General features: G+C 34.7%; 1 protein-coding gene across 6 annotated transcripts in view; it reads left to right on the forward strand.

Moving 5' to 3' along the window:
* The window catches only part of HERC1 (HECT and RLD domain containing E3 ubiquitin protein ligase family member 1), a 189,991-nt gene that overhangs the window by 109,362 nt on the left and 59,909 nt on the right, over positions 1-20,720 (forward strand). For 4 of the 6 annotated variants that reach the window (XM_081288631.1, XM_081288634.1, XM_081288635.1 and 1 more), the window contains exons 28-38: positions 497-617; positions 843-1,080; positions 1,189-1,385; positions 5,029-5,184; positions 6,683-6,789; positions 7,318-7,428; positions 8,812-8,988; positions 10,970-11,209; positions 11,567-11,650; positions 13,500-14,020; positions 16,299-17,074. In XM_081288631.1, coding sequence (XP_081144757.1) covers positions 497-617; positions 843-1,080; positions 1,189-1,385; positions 5,029-5,184; positions 6,683-6,789; positions 7,318-7,428; positions 8,812-8,988; positions 10,970-11,209; positions 11,567-11,650; positions 13,500-14,020; positions 16,299-17,074 — 2,728 coding nt within the window. The remainder of the gene's footprint in view (positions 1-496; positions 618-842; positions 1,081-1,188; positions 1,386-5,028; positions 5,185-6,682; positions 6,790-7,317; positions 7,429-8,811; positions 8,989-10,969; positions 11,210-11,566; positions 11,651-13,499; positions 14,021-16,298; positions 17,075-20,720) is intronic. The other 2 variants (XM_081288636.1, XM_081288633.1) reach the window with 2 other exon arrangements.

Below are 20,720 nucleotides of genomic sequence, written 5' to 3' on the forward strand. Positions count from 1 at the left end.
AGAATAAAATAATGGCATTTGCAGGTAAATGGATGGAATTGGATAATATAATGCTAAGTGAAGTAAGCCAATCCCCAAAAACCAAATGCTGAATGTTTTCTCTGATATAAGGATGCTGATTCACAATGAGGATGGGGGGGGGGAGCATGGGAGGAATAGGCAAACTCTAGATAGGGCAAAGAGGAGGGAGGGGAAGGGAGGGGGCATGGGAGTAGGAAAGATGGTGGAATGAGATGGACATCATTACCCTAAGTATACATATGAAGACATGAATGGTGTCACTCTATGTTGTGTACAACCAGAGATATGAAAAATTGTGCTCTATATGTGTAATATGAATCGAAATACTTTCTGCTGTCATATATAACAAATGAGAATAAATTTAAAAGAAAACCACTATAGGGCCCTGGAATAGACCTGGAATAAACATTATTACTTCTTGATGCAAAAAGCTATTATTGTGAGTATAAAACATGAATCTTTATATGTAATTCAGGATGGGATCAGAGCAGCTAAGAGAAATATTCAAATTGAAATCCAGGTGGCTGTGCATAAGATTTATCAACAGTTGTCTGCTACCCTGGAGAGAGCCTTGCAAGCAAATAAACATCACATTGGTAAGTTAAATATAAGATGCAAGAATGCATTTTGGCCTGAGGTATGGTAGGTAGTTATGGTCTATATTTTATGTTTAATATTAGTAGGCTGACATTAAAAAATAAATATTTGAAAATGTAATGGTATTTTATATTAGTGTTTACATTTGGAAAAAAATCATTTTAATAAATGCTTTGTTTACTTCAAAGGAGATTCTTAACTATCTCTCTCTCATTCTTTTTTAGAAGCCCAACAGCGTCTCCTTTTAGTTACAGTATTTGCCTTGAGCGTTCATTATCAACCTGTGGATGTTTCTTTGGCAATTTCCACTGGTCTGCTAAATGTATTATCACAGTTATGTGGCACAGACACCATGTTAGGACAGCCCTTGCAGTTATTGCCAAAGACAGGTGTTTCCCAGCTTAGCACAGCTTTGAAAGTGGCCAGTACAAGGTTGCTCCAAATTCTAGCAATCACTACAGGGTAAGTACTAAAATTTCTTGGTAGTATTACGTGGAGCCTTGTCTTTCCACATTTTTCACAATGTTTGCCATTCTGTGTTCTTACCACTTATTTTTTTATTTCTTGTAGTACCTATGCTGATAAACTAAGTCCCAAGATAGTTCAGTCCTTGTTGGATCTACTTTGTAGTCAGTTGAAGAATTTGTTGTCCCAAACTGGTGTACTACTTATGGCTTCTTTTGGAGAAGGGGAAGGAGAAGAGGGTGAAGAAGAAGAAGAAAAAAAAGTTGATTCCAGTGGAGAAACCGAGAAGAAAGATTTCAGAGGTATCATAAGCCTTTTTCTCTGTCATTACTTAACAAATATTAATTGAATCCTCTTTGTGTGCATGTGATAAGAATGTAGACTTCCTTCCATTGTAGGTTATGAAAAGATTTTTATTTTTTCATTTATAAACCCCTTTTCTCTCCAAATATGTATGTTTTAGATGAGCTTCTGATTGAACCTCCCTAGAGTCTATTCACTCTGCTGTTGCAATCTACTGCCTTTACACTAGGTTTAGCCATTCCTTGGCTGTCCAGGCTCAGAATCTAGATTTTTAGTGACCAATTTCCCCCAGGTTAAGTATTGCCTAGTGGGAGATGGTGTGGGATTGGGGGTGGGAGGAGGTAGACTCAGATATTTTCTTATCCTTTGACCCTGACATACTCTTTTTCACCATAGTCCTACCCTAAATGGTTCCTTGGAATTAGGGGTTAGATATTGGGTGCTGGGTTAAAATCAGAGATTGTTTCCCCCCCCCCCCCCAGCTTCTCTATTCTCTAATAGAATTCTTCAACATATTTGATTGCTGACATATTATTTACTCACAGTTTCATAGTAAACACTATTTTAGAAGAACTTATAGATGCCATACATCATTTATAAAACTAAAGGAATAAAGGTCAAAAATTGTCATTTATTAAAAAATGATTGTAAATCTACCATGACTCATTACCATAACAACTCTGGGAGTCCTTAAAATTCTTTTTTTTTTTTTTTTTTTTTTGTTTCAAACTGTATTGGAGATTGAACCCAGGGTCTCAAACATGCTAGGAAGAGCTCTACTATGGAGCTATAGCCCCAGTCCTTATTTTATTTTGAGATATTTTAAGATCCCCAGACTTGCTGTGAACTTGTGATCCTTTCTCCTCAGCCTCCTGAGTACCTAGGATTATAGGTATGTGTCACTATTCCTGGCCTTTTTAAGTCCTTTCTAGATTAGGTGGATAGACAGAGAGAAGCAGCCAGTTAGTTAACCATTCTCTTCCCCAATTCTATCAATTGTCAAATAAGATTAATTATCTCTCTGAAGATTGCTGTGAGGATTCAATAACCTAATACATGTAAAGCAGTGTCTGGGACATTGTGAAAGCTCAGTGGATATTAATTTTAATATTGGAATATGATAATAAATAATATTAGAAATTAAATAGAAATGCTATTTAAATCATTAATATTGTTGTTGATTTATGGGCAGATAGAAAGAGGAAATACCCTTGGGTTGCATAATGATAAAGCCTTAGCTCTGACCTTGTGGACTTCCCAGGGTACAGAGGGAGGCAATCTTGTAAACAGGTAATTATAGTGTATTACAAGAGATTCAAAAGAAATATTTAAATTTCAGATGTCAGAATGTAGGAGGATATTAAAAGTTAAGGACCAGTTTTTCAGTTTCAAAGGCTAAACCATGGCAAGCTCCTTTTTTCTGTTGATATACAGTTATAGTCCTTACACAAAGAGCTATGAGAAAGTGAAAGCAAGGTTTTCTTGCCACCACCTGCTTTCCTGAGATCCAGTGAAGGAGAAAGGGTTGTTAAGGTAACAGATTCTTTTTTATTGCTGAGTAATATTCCATTGTGTATATATACCACATTTTCATGTACTGAAGGGCATCTAGGTTGGTTCCACAGTTTAGCTATTGTGAATTGTGCTGCAATAAACATCATTACCCTAAGTACATGTATGAAGACACAAATGGTATGAATATACTTTGTATACAACTAGAGATATGAAAAATTGTGTTCTATATATGTAGTATGAATTGTAATACATTCTGCTGTCATATATAACAAATTCGAATAGAAAATTTAAAAAATAATTTTAAAAAACAGGTTCTCACCAGTCTGTGCTGAGTCCTGCACAAGAAAGAAGATATGCAGTTACTTAGCCTATAAAGCCTACATAAAACTGGATCCTTCCATGTCCAGTAAAGAGAGAAACAGTTCTTTTGTGACTGAATCTTAGCGTGTGTGACAGAGTTCGTGTCCCTTTCTATCAGTTATCCTAGCTAGAAGGGCATTGGATCCTTTCGTATTTATGGAGACAACTAGGTATAAGACTGACTTTAGTCAGTAGGGGCTAGGCATTCAGAGGCAGGCTGCCTAGATATTAATAAGCTCCAATCTTTCTAAATAAAATAATTAAAAGGAAGGTATAGCCTTCATTTAAAATGTAGTATTGACACTGAAACACAAACTATATCATCAGATTTTATTGACCAGCTTTATATTTAAGGTCTCCAGGCTTACGTTTTACTCCAGAAATACTTTCTGGCAATAGGAGGTAGAATGCAGACTTCATAAAGGGATTTACCCAGGGCCCTCTGCTGAGAGAGAAGTCTTCATAAAAGAGGTAGCTTTTTAACTGGATCTTGAAGGAATGTATAGGGACAAGCTTGGAGTGAGACGTGGATAACTGGGGCAGGTTAATACTTTTGTATTTTTCAAACTAATACAAAAAATATTCACTTAACATTTGGGTAAAGAAGAGGCAGGGTTCTATTTGGAGGAAATATAGAAAAGAGTTTGTGGGGTTTTTTTCTCTCTAATTATCCTCAGCACTTTATTCCTGTCATAGCCTTGCATACCTACCTCAGCAAAACAAAATTTCTTCTATTAGTTGGATGCATCTTCCCATGAGAGTAGTTTACTTATCTTCTGTTGTCACCATAGCATGCCCCTTGGCAGGAGTCTATCTCCATGACGTGTGACTTGTCAGTGAGTTCTTTAATTCAGCATGTCAGAATCTTCCTGAAAGTTTTATATGTATAAAGCATATTATACATACTATATGTATATAAGTGATATTTTATATATATATTCTTATCTTCAAATTGTTTTAATTTTCCATGTTTTATTATCCCTTGGAGATGGCCATTCTGGCACACTTTTGATTCTATCTCTGTATGAGACTTTGACAGTCTGAGAAAGTGTGAAAGGTGTGTGTGATAAGAAAATGTGGTGTGATACAGAAAGGGAAGATAGTTTTCTGTGGCTTCAGAGTGACAAAAGAGAGACTTGCGCTGATGCCATGGAGAAACTGAGAAGATTGGTTGTTTAAGGCAAGATTGTGTGAAAGGTCTTATACAGAGTTTGCTCTTAGGCAAAGTAGACTAAGGCTTAGGGATATGTTTCTTTGTAGAATTTCAGAACAGAAAATCTTTTTTTTAAAGATGTGATAATTTGGTTGAGGAAGGGAAGCAAGGGTTTTTTTGAAAGTGTAATTAAAATTGTGAACTTCCTTCCTAATCCACACACACACAACACACACACACACACACATACACACACACTTTTTCATACAAATTCACAGATCATTGTTCTCAAAATTCCATCTAGCAGAACTCTAGATTTGGGTAGGGAGCCATCGTTTTTTAGTGTACCACTTTTTAAAAAATGGGAAAACAAGTATGTATTCTAGCATGCTCATTCTTTTTGTACACTGATGTAAAAGATATTTCATTTGGCTTTTTTTGTTTTTAAACTTATCTCTATTCTAGTCTTTAAATTTTCAAAAATCATTAGCTTACTGAAAACCTAGATTATGAATCAGATTTATGCATAGTGCAATACAAATACAAGCTCTGTTAGATATCACTAGTTCCTGTTAACTTTTGGTTATGATGTAAACTTGTTTCTTCATTTTCAGCTGCTCTTAGGAAACAACATGCAGCTGAACTCCATCTAGGGGATTTCTTAGTTTTTCTTCGAAGAGTTGTGTCTTCAAAAGCAATTCAATCAAAAATGGCTTCCCCAAAGTGGACAGAGGTGCTTCTTAATATAGCATCTCAGAAGTGTTCTTCAGGTATGTGCCCCCTGGCCTCTATTTTAGAATATTTTTATATATCACATGTATTTTATTAAGAGAATACCAGATTTTAACAACATTGGACATTCAACCTTGATTTCAGAGCTTTTCTTTCTCATTTGATTGAAAGAAAGCTCCAGTTACAAGTGTAAAAAAATGATAGAAAATGAATAATAAAAAGTGGCACTGGAGGGGCCTGGGGTTGTGGCTCAGTGGCAGAGCACTTGCCTAGCACATGCGAGGCCCTTGGTTCGATCCTCAGCACCACATAAAAATAAATAAATAAAGTGAAAGTATTGTGTCACAATTAAAAAGTGAATAAATATTTTTTTTTAAAAGTGGCACCTGAGAAAATTGTGGATTTAATCTAGAAAGCTGATTTTATTTGTGCAGACGGTAAAATATTCTAAAAATAAGTGATGAACATACCATTTAATATATAATTTGGTATAGGTTCTGATCTCATTTTTTGTATCTGTCCATTTTCTCTTATCATGATGTGATTTCAGTTACCTTGATTATGCCTTATGAATGTTTGATATCTATGATAGTTCTATACAATAAGTTTAATTACTAGTTCTTAGTCTAAAGTCTGGTCTATGTACATAGATAATATATTGACAGGCCTTTCCTAATCTGTTTGTTTTTTAATTGTGATAAATATGCATAATATAAAATTTACCATTTTGACTATTTAAATGTACAATTCAGTGACATTAAGTATCTTAGCAATTTTTTACAACCATCACCACTCTTCATTTTCAGAACTTTTTCATGATCTTTAGTGTTTTAAATATGCTAAAACATAACATAACATAATGATGGTCCACAATATGTGTTATTTTACATGTTTATATTCTCACCATAGATTTTCTTAATTAGTATAACTTACAACAGTTTTTTTCCTTTAGTAAGATGAAATTTATATTGTAAAATCCTAAAACATAAAACTCATATATTTATTTATTTTAAACTGGTTTTATTATAGTTATGTGAATTGTTTAAAGTACATATTTATGCATCAGTATTCCATCTCTACTTTGGCTATCTTTAGAAAAGTACAAACTGCTTACTCTCCATTAATTCTAGCGATCTCTTTGAAACAGTCAAGGCATGAACCTAGGGAGAGGCAATGGGAGGGTACAAATAAACAAAAACTTTAGAGATTCACAGACATGTTTAAAATTCTGCCTCTACTTGGCAAATTATTACATTCTCTAATCCTATTTCCTCATCAGTAAAATGAGACTACAGGTCAGGGTCCATAAGGATTAATGGAGTAAAAGTGTGTGAAATACATAGTATAGTACCTGGCATGAGTGGTTATTACAGTGCTTTCCGTGTGTGTGTGTGTGTGTGTGTGTGTGTGTGTGTGTGTGTAAACATGATATTTATATGCATTCATTCCACTTATAAATGCTTAGCTGTCTCAGGGATTTTTTCCAAGGAAATCATTTTAACATTGATAATAAGCAAACATCTTTTTTTCCTCTAGGTATTCCTCTAGTTGGTAACTTAAGAACAAGGCTCCTTGCACTTCATGTTCTTGAAGCTGTGCTACCAGCTTGTGAATCTGGAGTAGAAGATGACCAAATGGCTCAGGTTTCTATTTTTAAAGTTAATAGAAAATATTTTACACGTTTGCAACATTATTCACTTCAAATCTAAACTTATATACAGCCTTTCTAGTTATAAATGTGTCATTTATTCAGTAGCATAACTTTCACTTTTAACATTGCTTTCTCTGTTATTTCACTTTTAAGGAAGAGAAAGAGAAATTATGAAGTGTGACAAGTAGAGGGATTAGGAATAACTTTAATATCAAAAGGAAAGGACAGTATGTAGAGTGTCTTACTAGGTTGGGCCTTTAGAGAGCGAAATGTGTGAGGTTGTATAGCTTTATCAGGTGTCCGTATATAATAAGGCAACATAAAGTCTATGTAAACTACTTTCTAGTGTGTCAATGATCTTTCTAAAAGTATATATTTAACTTATAACCACCAAAAATAGCTGCTAGACATTTATATAATCAAACCAAACATGACTTAATATTATAGTTACATCTTTTCTAAAAATACTTAAAATTACTCTTTATAAATTTCATTATCTTTTTTTCCTTCAATAAAACAGGTAGTTGAGCGCCTGTTTTCCCTTCTATCGGATTGTATGTGGGAGACTCCCATTGCTCAGGCCAAACATGCTATTCAGATAAAGGAAAAAGAACAAGAAATAAAATCACACGTAAGTGATTCTTTCAAAAAGTTTTTTTTTAGACAGCACAAAGGAATATCCTGTCACCTATCTGTGACTCAGAGTCTTCTATGGGACCTTGCTCTATTGGTTATTCCATTTTTCTCTTTCTCCATTCTGTCTCCTTCTCTACAAATGGAGGAGACAGAATGGAGAAAGAGAAAATGGCCTATCTTTCATTCCCACCCTCCCAAATCACATTTTTTATCCATGAAGCTTTCTTTATCTTCTTTCTTATCCTTCAGTAGTAAGCTTATGCCACTTCCTTGCTTTTTATCTCTTTTTATCTCTTGTTTATATTGCAACCATATGCAAAGAGTAGATGCTTAATAAATGCTTATTGAATGAATTTAGGCCCTCCCTATATCTTACCTGAACTCTTGCAGCAATTCCCTGATTATTCTCTTTGCCTTCCTTATATATACCCCTGGTAAAATGATATTGATAAACTGCTCATCTGATCACAGATCCCTATGTAAGTCATTTGTGCTAGTTCAAACTTAATGTGACTTATAGGGCCTTTCATGATTTTGTTTCTTCTCTTTGTGGGCTTATTTTCTGTCATTCTTATCCTCTGAACATTTCATTCTGCTTGCAATGATTTTAAATCATTGAATTTTGTGACACCTCCATGCCTTGGCACATGCTATATACACTGCCTGAAGAGCCTTTCTCTTCTTTGGTCATCTGCTTCATGCCTTTTTTTATGGTATTGGGGATTGAACCCTGGGTGCTTTACCACCACCAAGTTACATTCCTAGCCCTATTTAATTTTTTATTGTGAAACAGGGTCTTTGGGGCTGTTGTGGCTCAGTGGTTGAACGCTTGCCTAGCATTGTGCGGGGCGCTGTGTTCGATCCTCAGCACCACATAAAAAGTAAATAAGTAAAATAAAGTTACTGTGTCCAACTACAACTAAAAACATAAAAAAATAAAGTTAAAAAGAAAAAACAGGGTCTTGCTAAGTTGCTTAAGGCCTCACTAAATTGCAGAGGCAGCTTTGAACCTGAATGTCTGGGATTACAGGCATGTGATATCATACCCAGCATTTAATGTGTTTTCATCATTCAAGTGTCAACTCAGAAGCCACTCTCTTTTAATACTTACGTTTCTTTCTGAAGCATGGTTAGATACTTATACATGTATGTTTCTACTATACCTATCATGTAACTTTTATTATTTTCTTACTGCAATACTTACATCATTTGTCTCTCTATCCCCTAATGGAACAATAACCTCTTGATTGGCAGGAACATGTCCTTACACAGTAACTGGTATTTGGTAGATAATAAATATTTGTGGCATAAAAGAGTCATAGAATTTAATAGAGATCTGGTTTACTTCAAAATACTGAACCAGCTTCCTTTCTTGTAGAAGCAAGGAGAATTGGAGGAAGAAGATGAGAATCTTCCCATACAAGAAGTATCTTTTGACCCAGAGAAAGCCCAGTGTTGCATAGTGGAGAATGGACAGATTTTAACTCATGGCAGTGGAGGAAAAGGATATGGCTTGGCATCAACTGGAGTAACTTCTGGATGCTATCAGTGGAAGGTACATAGAATTTTAAGCATTTGTTAGCGTTTTGTATTTGGTCCCTTTTCCCCAAGATGTTAAAAAGGAAAAAAAAATATGTGGAAGGACTTTCAAATCATTTTGTAAACGATGTTCTATCAATATGTAAGGTGTTATCATAAATGGAAACCAGAAGTGGTTGGACTTATCATTTTGAAATTCTTTAGGTAACTTACCTTTCACAACAAATTAGTACCTCATCTGCTGTTTCATACAGTGTGTAACTCCATAGCCACCCAGGCACTAGAATTTGTTTTTTTCCACTCCTTCTCTTTATTTTTCCCAAATAATGCTCTAACTCTATTATTTTGAGGGTTGTTCTAGTAATCTCGCTGCTACTACTGTGTCAAAGGTCCCCAAGACCACCCTCATATTTAGACATTCACTAGGAGAATTCATAAGATTTAGCATATAGTTGTTCTCATAATTGAGATTTAATATAATGATGTAGTAAGGATATGTAACCTTATGATAAGGGAAGAAAAAGAAAGATACTGTATGGAAGAATCATGTGATGGCTTTTTTATGTTCTGTCCCTCCCATAAGCACAGTGTTTCCTCAGCAACAAAAATGCAGCAAGCAACATGTATGTGTTGTTTCAAAGGAATCCCCATTAGAGACTCAGAGCCCAAGGTTTTTCTGAGGACTGGTTATATTTGTCATATTTTACCTGATGTACCAAAATTCTAGACTCCAAAAAGGAAAGTTGGTGTTCAGTGTAAACCACATTGTTTTTTTTCAAATGTTGTAGGCCCATGAGCAACCTTTTCATTTAAAAAAGTTTCGTATCAGTGTAGGAAACTATTTACAGTTGATTTCACAGATACTAGCCAAGGATTGCTATTGCAGTCAGGCCTTTTTATTTTTTATTTTTTTCTTTTTATTTATACAGAATAGTAGAATGTATTTTGGCAGGATATACATACATAAAGTATAACTTATAATATTAGGTTCCCACTCTTGTGGTCATACATGATGTGGAGTTACACTGGGTAGTGTATACAAATATGAGATTAGGAAAGTTATGACCAATTAATTCTGTCTTTCCTATTCTCCTCTCCCATTCCCTTCCTTTTGTTACCCTTTGTGTAGTCTAATCTATTTCTATTATTCCCCTCCCCAATTTCCCTTGTTTTGGGTTAGCATCCACAAATCAGAAAGAACATTTGGCCTTTTTGCAGGGGGAAGGGGGGATTAGTTTATTTCACTTAGCATGATATTCTCTAGTTCCATCCATTTAACGGCAAATGCCATAATTTCATTTTTCTTTATGGCTGAGTAATATTCCATTGTGTATATATACCACATTTTCTTTATCCATTCATTTGTTGAAAGACACAGAAATAATTTAAAACATTCTACAAGGTAAAAAATGAATTTCCTGGACATCATTACCCTAGGTACATGTATGAATGCACGAATAGTGTGACTCTACTTCATGCAAACAGAGAAGTGAAAAATTCTGCTCTATTTGTGTAAAATGAATTGAGTAGCTTTCTACTCTGACGTATAACTGATTAGAATTATTAAATAAATTTTAAAAAATAAAATAAATATTCTGAGGACCTCACAGAGCTTTTATTTACATGAGTTATATTTATTAATAATTATAATGTTAAAATTAAAATAGAAAAATCTTAAAATAGTTGTTGAAAATGACAATAGTATATGTTTACTGACATTAATTTTTTGTAAAAATTAGAATAAAATTTTATTCTAGAATAAAAATTTAAATGAGGAAAAAAGAATGAATTTCCTTTAAAATCTTCGTAAACTGATGAATTTATTTCATTTTCAAGTTATTTCTACTTAGGTGGAAAAGAAAGTTAATAAAATTCTCATAGTGCAAAAATATTGTTTATAAACATAATCTTTTGGTTTTGGTCTATGCAGTTAATAGCATACAAACAGATTTTTTTTTTTTTTTTAGTACTAATGAGTATTATAACATTTATTTTAGTTTTACATTGTGAAGGAAAACAGAGGTAATGAAGGCACATGTGTCGGAGTTTCTCGTTGGCCAGTACATGACTTTAACCACCGTACCACCTCAGATATGTGGCTTTATAGGGCCTACAGTGGTAACCTCTACCACAATGGAGAACAAACACTGACGTTGTCCAGCTTTACTCAAGGAGATTTCATTACCTGTGTATTAGACATGGAAGCCAGGACTATTTCCTTTGGGAAAAATGGAGAGGTACTGAAACCTACTCATAAACTTTTTTTCCTTCAAATTTATAGTTAATTATTCAAGTGCTAATTATCTAGTGTATAGATTATCTACCTTCTTCTTCCTTGTCTTTAATACTTTCTCTTTTTATACTTACAAGCACCAAACTAACAACAGAAATGTGTTAAATCCCAGTAAGATTTTTGAAACAAATGAATAAATTAGAATCATTTATTATATGTGGAATTTCCTTGGTAGTTGCAATTTGGCTATAGTAACTTTTGTTTTGTCTCCTAAGGCTTTGTATTTTAATGTGGTTAGATGTTATCAATTTAAAAATATTTTTGTTTCCTTGTTCTTTCCCTCACTTCTGTCATACTGTAGGAACCTAAATTAGCTTTTGAAGATGTGGATGCAGCAGAGTTGTACCCATGTGTAATGTTCTATAGTAGCAACCCAGGTGAAAAGGTAATGAAGCCTCAAAACCTTTATATTTAAGCATAAAGGTTATTTGTTTTCTTTTTTTTATTAAATTTCTTAGCATCAGGTAGAGTTTATAAGTATAAATAAGCTATTTATACCATTAAGAGTACTGACCCATATAATTCATTCTTATAGAATAAGGTTAAATACTTTTAGAAATTATCTTTACAGTAAGACACAATTTGATATTCTGGTTAGTTGGATATAGTGAATCAAATTTTTAAATTTATGTGCAACTATGGTAATTATAGGAACTAAATTAGGGATAATGTGGCTCATTGGCAATTATGGACATGAGAGAAATCTAGAAATAATCTTAAATGTGATAGGATGCCACTAGCTGAGTAATAAAAATTCCAGTTATGATAGAGAGCTACCTTTTATTAATTCACCTGGGGGAGCTCTCAGATGTTATGGATAGTATAAATTTGAAACTTTTGAGAAAAAAATTAAAAGGGATCCCTTCTGACTGAAACCTTTTTATTCTCCTCTTCTCAAACCTAGACAGAGATCAACCTTTCTTTGGTCTCCCTGTACTGATGGACAAAAAATTTTTTTTCTTGCTCCATCCTTTACTGTAGGATGGAGTGTGACTTAGGTTTGTTCTCAAGAATTTTTAGTGATTTTATACTAATAAGTTTACAAATTAGGTAAATTGGAGGACCCTAACCGTGAAAGTTACTTTTTATTCTATGCTTTAAAGTATATTTTAAAAATAATTTACATTTAAAAAATTAAATTTCCATGAGTTATGATTTAAAGCTAGCTCTTCACAAGACAAGGGAACTACTTCTAGAACAGGTAGGCAATAAAAATTGAACTGGAGATGAAGTAAACAGGCCTCCTCCTACCTGATATTATCCCTTGTCCTGATTATATTATTGTATCCCAAAATAGGTTCTGGCATGTTCTGCTGAGAATTATGGTCATGGTGCTTTCCAGTAGCAAGGAACCTTGAAAAAATTTATACAACCTTAGATTAGGTAACAATCAAGTTATTCTATCTGGAAGGTTTTTTGTGATAAACTTCAGAATCTCTGAGAAAAACAATACTAATAATAGTTAACCTTTTTTTTAAACATTTATAGTGTACCTGGCACTGTACTGATAAGCACTTTATGTGCATAGTTTCATTTAATTTATTTATTTATCTATTGCGGTACTGGGGATTGAATCCAGGGACAGATGGCCTCAGCCTCCTGAGTCACTGGGATTATAGGCATGTACTTCCATGGCCAGCTCATATTATTTTTAAAATAGTGTAGGAGGCCAGTACTATTATTTGTGCCATTTTTTTCAGATGTAAAACTGAGGCTTAAAGAGATTAAATAATTTCCCAAGATTATGTAGAATTAAGATATTAATTGAAGTCTCACTCCTCTCTTCCAGTTTGCAGTGTATGTCCAGATTGGAACTATCCCAGTTGTATAGATTTAAAATTTTATCTTTCTTCCCCTTGAACAATATAAGATAGTTCTAGGACACATTATTATTCTGGAGTCTTGATAATGAGAACTGGTGTATACTCCAGACTTTTGTGAACTAAATTCAGTTACATATATCCATCTTCTGATTGGTCCTACCAGGTCTGTAATTCACAGGCTACAAGAGATTTAAATGAGAGGGCAGCTTACTACAGAGTACCATACTGCTAGTAACTTCAGTAGGTCTGCAACATTTCCTCTTTGTTGTGAGCCAGTTGGTATATTACATGTGTAGTAGGTGATCAATCACTAGTTCCACATGGAATTCCATGTGCTAGAATTTATAGTTACTAACAGTTAAGGAAACCTATTGATATCACATATGTTCCACCCTCTTTTCTTTTATATAGGTGAAAATTTGTGATATGCAGATGCGAGGCACACCACGGGACTTACTTCCAGGAGACCCCATTTGTAGTCCAGTAGCAGCAGTGCTAGCTGAGGCCACTATTCAACTTATCCGTATCCTTCACCGAACAGACCGTTGGACTTACTGCATTAACAAAAAAATGATGGAAAGGCTACATAAAATTAAGATATGTATTAAAGAGTCAGGTCAGAAGCTAAAGAAAAGCCGCTCGGTTCAGAGCCGAGAGGAAAATGAAATGAGAGAGGAGAAGGAGAACAAAGAGGAAGAGAAAGGTAAACATAATAGACATGGCCTTGCTGACCTCTCAGAGCCACAGCTGAGGACTCTTTGCATAGAGGTGTGGCCAGTTCTGGCAGTGATAGGAGGAGTTGATGCTGGTCTTAGAGTTGGAGGTCGGTGTGTTCACAAGCAAACTGGGCGCCATGCCACGCTGCTGGGAGTGGTCAAAGAGGGTAGCACGTCTGCCAAGGTCCAATGGGATGAAGCAGAAATTACCATCAGGTATGATCTGTTGAGTTAACACTTTTAGCAAATGAATATTTAATAATGAAACGGGACTTTTCCCATGGACAGTAAGTATAATCACTGTATTTTAGATGAATTGCTGGTTGAGTTTTTAAAAATATTTTTTCCATACAGCTAACTATTGGTACTATGATTTTATAAAGGAAAAAAATTTCCAAACCCATGTTCTTTGAAATACTAGTGATTCATCAAATATTTTTGCTGGGCACTGTGGTGCATGCCTATAATACCAGTGACTTGAGAGATTGAGACAGGAGGATGGCAAGTATGAGGCTAGCTTCAGAAATTTAGCAAGACTTTGTCTTAAAAGAGGGTGTAGCTCAGTGGTAGAGTACCCTTAGGTTAAATCCCCAGGAATAATAATAATAATAATAATAATAAGAAGAAGAAGAAGAAGAAGAAGCATAGTTTTTTGTTTTATTCTTTTTTTTTTTTGGTGAAGAAATGGTAATATCCCTAGTTAGGTTTAATTGGAATCCTTCTTTCTGTTTTTCATTTGGTTTCCTGCCTTTTTTGGTGACAGATGGAGTACTGGAAATCAAACCTGGGTCTTTTGCTTGCTAGGCAAACACTATACAACTGAACTACATCTCCAGTCCAGTTTCCTGCTTTTTGGTCATTCCTACTATACTGGGATAGTAAAAAGCAAGCCAGCTGATCTGTTGATTTTATTTTGATAGAAGGGCTTTGAGTATAGCATGGGAACATTTGAATGACTAGAATTACATTTTGGATTATCTTTGACTTAAAGTATTCTTGTTCTGCCCCTGCTTTTTTAAGCACCCATATTTCTATTCCCTCAATGTGCAGCATTTAAAAAATTTTTTTTTCTTTAAGTTGTAGATGGACACAATACCTTTATTTTATTTATTTTTATGTGGTGCTGAGGATTGAACCCAGTACCCAACAGTGCTAGGGCTGTATCACTGAACCCCAGCCTGAGCCCCAGATTTTTAATAGATATAATCATTCCATTTATTTGATACAGCAGAGTACTTAAAAGCACTTATGTGTTTGCATTCAGTTAGAATTAGAAACTTCATTTATTAAAGAAGAAAAATGTCAAGTATCACTATCCAAAAAACTGACTTATTACTCTACATCGTTGGATTAGTTGAAAATATGGATTTTGGTTGATATTATGTGGTTATTCATTATATTGCCTAATGTGATTCCTATAAAGTTATACGTTAATATGACATAGAACAATATCTGAAACAGTGGTGCTTAGCGTTTAATGGAAGTATCATGGTTTTAAAATCAAGTGAATGCTATGGACCCACTTAGTTGAAAAATATACATACATAAATTTTACACACAATATCAAGGGTTAATGTCTACTTCTCTAATCTAAGAAAAACCAATGATGGTTTTACAAAGTTACATGAAAGTGTTTACCTTTTATATTCTTTGCCTTGTTTCAGAAAGGATTTATGTTACCTTACTAATATGCATACAGTATAGTAAAATAAGTAAATTAGTAAATGAAAACAAGTAAGAAAAATGAGGCAGAGGGAAAACAGGATTAGGAAAACAAGACAGAATCACAATTTAGATTAGTACAACAAAACCTTATATGTTTGTTAAAGTTTGTATTATTTTATGTTTATAGCATTCATAAACTTCAGGAATTTCTTGCCAAATGTTAGGAAATATATAATCATACTTTTGCTTAAATTATAAGTTAGAAACATTAATTGAAGACTATAAAGTAAATTTCTTAGTGAAACAAAGTCTTCTATGAAGACTTTGAAAGAGCTATTACCCACAAAATAAACTAGATTTATTATACAGACTTTCCAAATAGCTTACATCAAACTACATTTGGCTCCCTGCTATTTTTGGAAGTAAATTTACACAGCCACTCTCCTTTCTTTAGTATATCAGTGGCTGCTTTTGTATTATAATGGCACAGTTGAATACTGGTAACTGAGACCATGTACTCTGCAAGATCTAAAATATTTACTATCTGGCCCTTTATGAGAAGTTTGCAGTTCCTGGGTTATATTATATAATAAAATCTATTCTCATTTGAAAGCACATGAACATCTCAGTGCTTTTCATGTAGCATCACAACTCTCCATTTTCTCATAATAGACTCATTTTTCTCTCTGTAATGATGTCTTTAGTTTGTGTAAAGTATTCTTTGTATTGTGTACATAATACATCTTGTTTTGCCTACATTATTTTCTGTACCTTCCTCCTGTCTTTCCCTCACTTTCTTTTTCCTGTGTCATTCTGATCTTTATTAAAGCTTCCCAACTTTTTGGTCGCCTAGTGATACTCCATTGTATAATCTGGAGCCCTGTGAACCACTGCCGTTTGATGTGGCACGATTCCGAGGCCTGACAGCTTCTGTGCTGCTGGACCTAACATATCTAACAGGCATTCATGAAGATATGGGGAAACAGAGCACCAAGCGTCATGAAAAGAAACACCGACATGAGTCTGAAGAGAAAGGGGACATTGATCAGAAACCTGAGAGTGAATCTACTTTAGATGTGCGAACAGGATTAACAGCTGATGATGTCAAAAGTCAGGGTACCACAAACTCCAAATCAGAAAATGAAATAGTTTCATTTTCTTCAGATCAAACATTGCCAGGAGTGGAATCCCAACATCAAATAACAGAAGGAAAAAGAAAAAATCACGAACATGTGTCCAAAAACCATGACATAGCCCAGTCAGAAATCAGAGCAGTACAGCTGTCCTATCTTTACCTTGGTGCTATGAAATCACTTAGTGCTCTTCTTGGCTGTAGTAAATATGCTGAGCTGTTGTTGATACCAAAAGTCCTGGCTGAAAATGGCCACAACTCAGACTGTGCAAGCTCACCAGTTATTCATGAAGATGTGGAGATGCGTGCAGCCCTACAGTTCTTGATGCGACACATGGTGAAGCGAGCAGTCATGCGGTCACCCATAAAGAGAGCATTGGGATTAGCTGATCTGGAACGAGCTCAAGCCATGATTTACAAACTAGTGGTCCATGGGCTTTTGGAAGACCAGTTTGGGGGCAAAATCAAACAAGGTAAGTTATCTGACTTTTAAAAAAGGATTTGTTCCATTGAAATTACTTATAACTGTCGATATATTATGTGATTTTTAAGAACATCTTTTTTTGGGGGGCCAAAACAAGTATCACATCGTTTTTCCTTTGTAAGGTAACCAATCCTTTTTTTGTTACTTTTTTATTAATAATCATTAGCCTATACATAAATTTCTGTTTTAAACCTTCCAAAGCATTATAATTATTAGGAAATTTTGTAAAACAAATTTAATTCATATAAAAGGTATAAAAGGTACCCAAGTATTTATTGATCTGATTCAAAATATATAATATTCTACTAACTTCTCAGAGATATTTTAATTAATTAATTAATTAATTTTAATTAGGTATCTATGACAGCAGAATGCATTTTGATTCATTGTACACAATTGCAGCACAACTTCTCATGTCTTGCACCATATGTGCAATCCTACATGTACCTAGGTTCATGAGGTCTATCTCATTCCACCATCTTTCCTGCCCCCATACTCCCTTTTCATCTATCCTTGCCCTTTGTCCAATCAAAGTTTCTCCATTTTTCCGTGCCCCCCCATTATGGATCAGTATCCACTTATCAGAGTGAACATTCAGCCTTTGTTTTTTGGGGATTGGCTTACTTTGCTTAGCATGATATTCTCCAACTCCATCCATTTACCTACAAATGCCATAATTGTATTCTCTTTTAATGCTGAGTAATCCATTGTGTGTATATATCCACAGTTGCTTTATCCTTTCATCTATTGAAGGATATCTAGGTTGGTTCCACAGTTTAGCTATTGTGAATTGAGCTGCTGTAAACATTGATGTGGCTGCGTTAATATAGTATGCTGATTTAAGTCCTTTGGGTACATACCCAGTGGGGTATCTGGATCAACTGGTGGTTCCATTCCAAGTTTTCTAAGGAAAACTGCTTTCCAGATTGGTTGCACCAATTTGCAGTCCCACCAGCAAAGTATGAATGTGTCTTTTCCGCTCACATCCTCACCAAAACTTATTGTTGTCTGTATTCTTGTTTGCTAGGTATTTCTTATTCTTGTATCTATATGGTTTATCTTTGCCTGTAAAGAGTGAAGATAGGTATCAAAATCAAAGTCCTAAGGAAACACAGTTTTAATGATTGGTTATCTTTAGAGAATCTCTTATTAAATCCTAAAAATGAAAGTGAGACTTTCATCTGTTTTTGAGAGAACCCTCTTCTCTAAAAACAGAACTGGATAATTGCAACACCTCTTTTCTAAAAACAGATAATTGCCATTCTGACTGGTGTCTCAGAGCTATTTTTAAAGAGCACTTTAAAGCCCACAACTTTTATAGACCAATATATTATATGTAAAAAAAAAAAAAAAAAAAAAAACCTTTGTTTTATCTTTTATCCTCCCCTTTGGGAACTATAAATTTTGAAATAAAAATTGAGTTTAATTCAGGAAATGTTTATTTTATTTTTTTGAGTGTTTTTTTATTGGTTGTTCAAAACATTACAAAGCTCATGACATATCATCTTTCATACATTTGATTCAAGTGAGTTATGAACTCCCATTTTTACCCCAAATACAAATTGCAGAATCACATCAGTTACACATTCACATTTTTACATAATGCCATATTAGTGACTGTTGTATTCTGCTGCCTTTCCTATCCCCTACTATCCCCCCTCCCCTCCCCTCCCATCTTCCCTCTCTACCTAATCTGTTGTTGTTCAGTTCTCTCCCTTGTTTTCCCCCCCTTTCCCCTCACAACCTCTTATATGTGATTTCATATAACGTTGATGGTTTCCTTCCGTTTCCATGCAATTTCCCTTCTCTCTCCCTTTCCCTCACACCACTTGCCTCTGTTTTATGTTAATCTTTTCCTCATGCTCTTCCTCCCTGCTCAGTTCTTAGTTGCTCTCCTTAAATCAAAGAAGACATTTGGCATTTATTTTTTAAGGATTGGCTAGCTTCACTTAGCATAATCTGCTCTAATGCCATCCATTTCCCTGCAAATTCCATGATTTTGTCATTTTTTAGTGCTGAGTAATACTCCATTGTGTATAAATGCCACATTGTTTTATCCATTCATCTATTGAAGGGCATCTAGGTTGGTTCCACAGTCTAGCTATTGTGAATTGTGCTGCTATGATCATTGATGTGGCAGTATCCCTATAGTACGCTCTTTTAAGGTCCTCAGGGAATAGTCCAAGAAGGGCGATAGCTGGGTCAAATGGTGGTTCCATTCCCAGCTTTCCCAGGAATCTCCATACTGCTTTCCATATTGGCAGCACCAATTTGCAGTCCCACCAGCAATGTACAAGAGTACCCTTTTCGCCACATCCTCGCCAGCACTTGTTGTTTGACTTCAGAATGGCTGCCAATCTTACTGGAGTGAGATGGTATCTTAGGGTGGTTTTGATTTGCATTTCTCTGATTGCTAGAGATGGTGAGCATTTTTTCATGTACTTATTGATTGATTGTATGTCCTCCTCTGAGAAGTGTCTGTTCAGGTCCTTGGCCCATTTGTTGATTGGGTTATTTGTTATCTTATTGTTTAATTTTTTGAGTTCTTTGTATATTCTGGAAATTAAGGCTCTATCTGAAGTGTGAGGAGTAAAGATTTGTTCCCAGGATGTAGGCTCCCTATTTACCTCTCTTATTGTTTCTCTTGCTGAGAAAAAACTTTTTAGTTTGAATAAGTCCCATTTGTTGATTCTAGTTATTAACTCTTGTGCTATCGGCGTCCTATAAAGGAATTTGGAGCCCAACCCCACAATATATAGATCGGAGCCAACTTTTTCTTCTATCTAGTGTTTTGAACATAAAGGGATGCTGTACTTTGTCAAATGCTTTTTCTGCATCTATCGAGATGATCATATGGTTCTTGTCTTTAAGTCTATTGATGTGGTGAATAGTATTTATTGATTTCCGTATATTGAACCAGCCTTGCATCCCAGGGATGAATCCTACTTGATCATGGTGCACAATCTTTTTGATATGCTTTTGTATTCGATTCGCCAGAATTTTATTGAGAATTTTTGCATCCAAGTTCATTAGAGATATTGGTCTGTAGTTTTCTTTCTTTGAAGTGTCTTTGTCTGGTTTCGGGGATCAGGGTGATGTTGGCCTCATAGAATGAATTTGGAAGAGCTCCTTCTTTTTCTATTTCTTGAAATAGCTTGAAAAGTATTGGTGTTAATTCTTCTTTGAAGGTTTTGTAAAACTCCGCTGTATACCCATCCGGTCCAGGGCTTTTCTTGGTTGGTAGTCTTTTGATAGCTTCTTCTATTTCTTCCTTTGTTATTGGTCTGTTTAAATTGTGTGTGTCTTCCTTTCTCAATCTGGGCAGATCATATGCCTTAAGAAATTTATCGATATCTTCACTATCTTCTATTTTATTGGAATATAGGGTTTCAAAATACTTTCTAATTATCTTCTGTATTTCTGTAGTGTCTGTTGTGATATTGCCTTTTTCATCCTGTAAGTAATTTGAGTTCTCTCTCTTCTTCTCTTCGTTAGCATGGCTAAGGGTCTGTCTATCTTATTTATTTTCTCAAAGAACCAACTTTTAGTTTTATCAATTTTTTCAGTGTTTTTTTTTGTTTCAATTTCATTGATTTCCGCTCTGATTTTAATTATTTCTTGTCTTCTACTACATT

Source organism: Spermophilus citellus (assembly GCF_964194105.1).
Source record: "Spermophilus citellus genome assembly, chromosome: 4".
NCBI classification, from domain to species: Eukaryota; Metazoa; Chordata; class Mammalia; order Rodentia; family Sciuridae; genus Spermophilus; species Spermophilus citellus.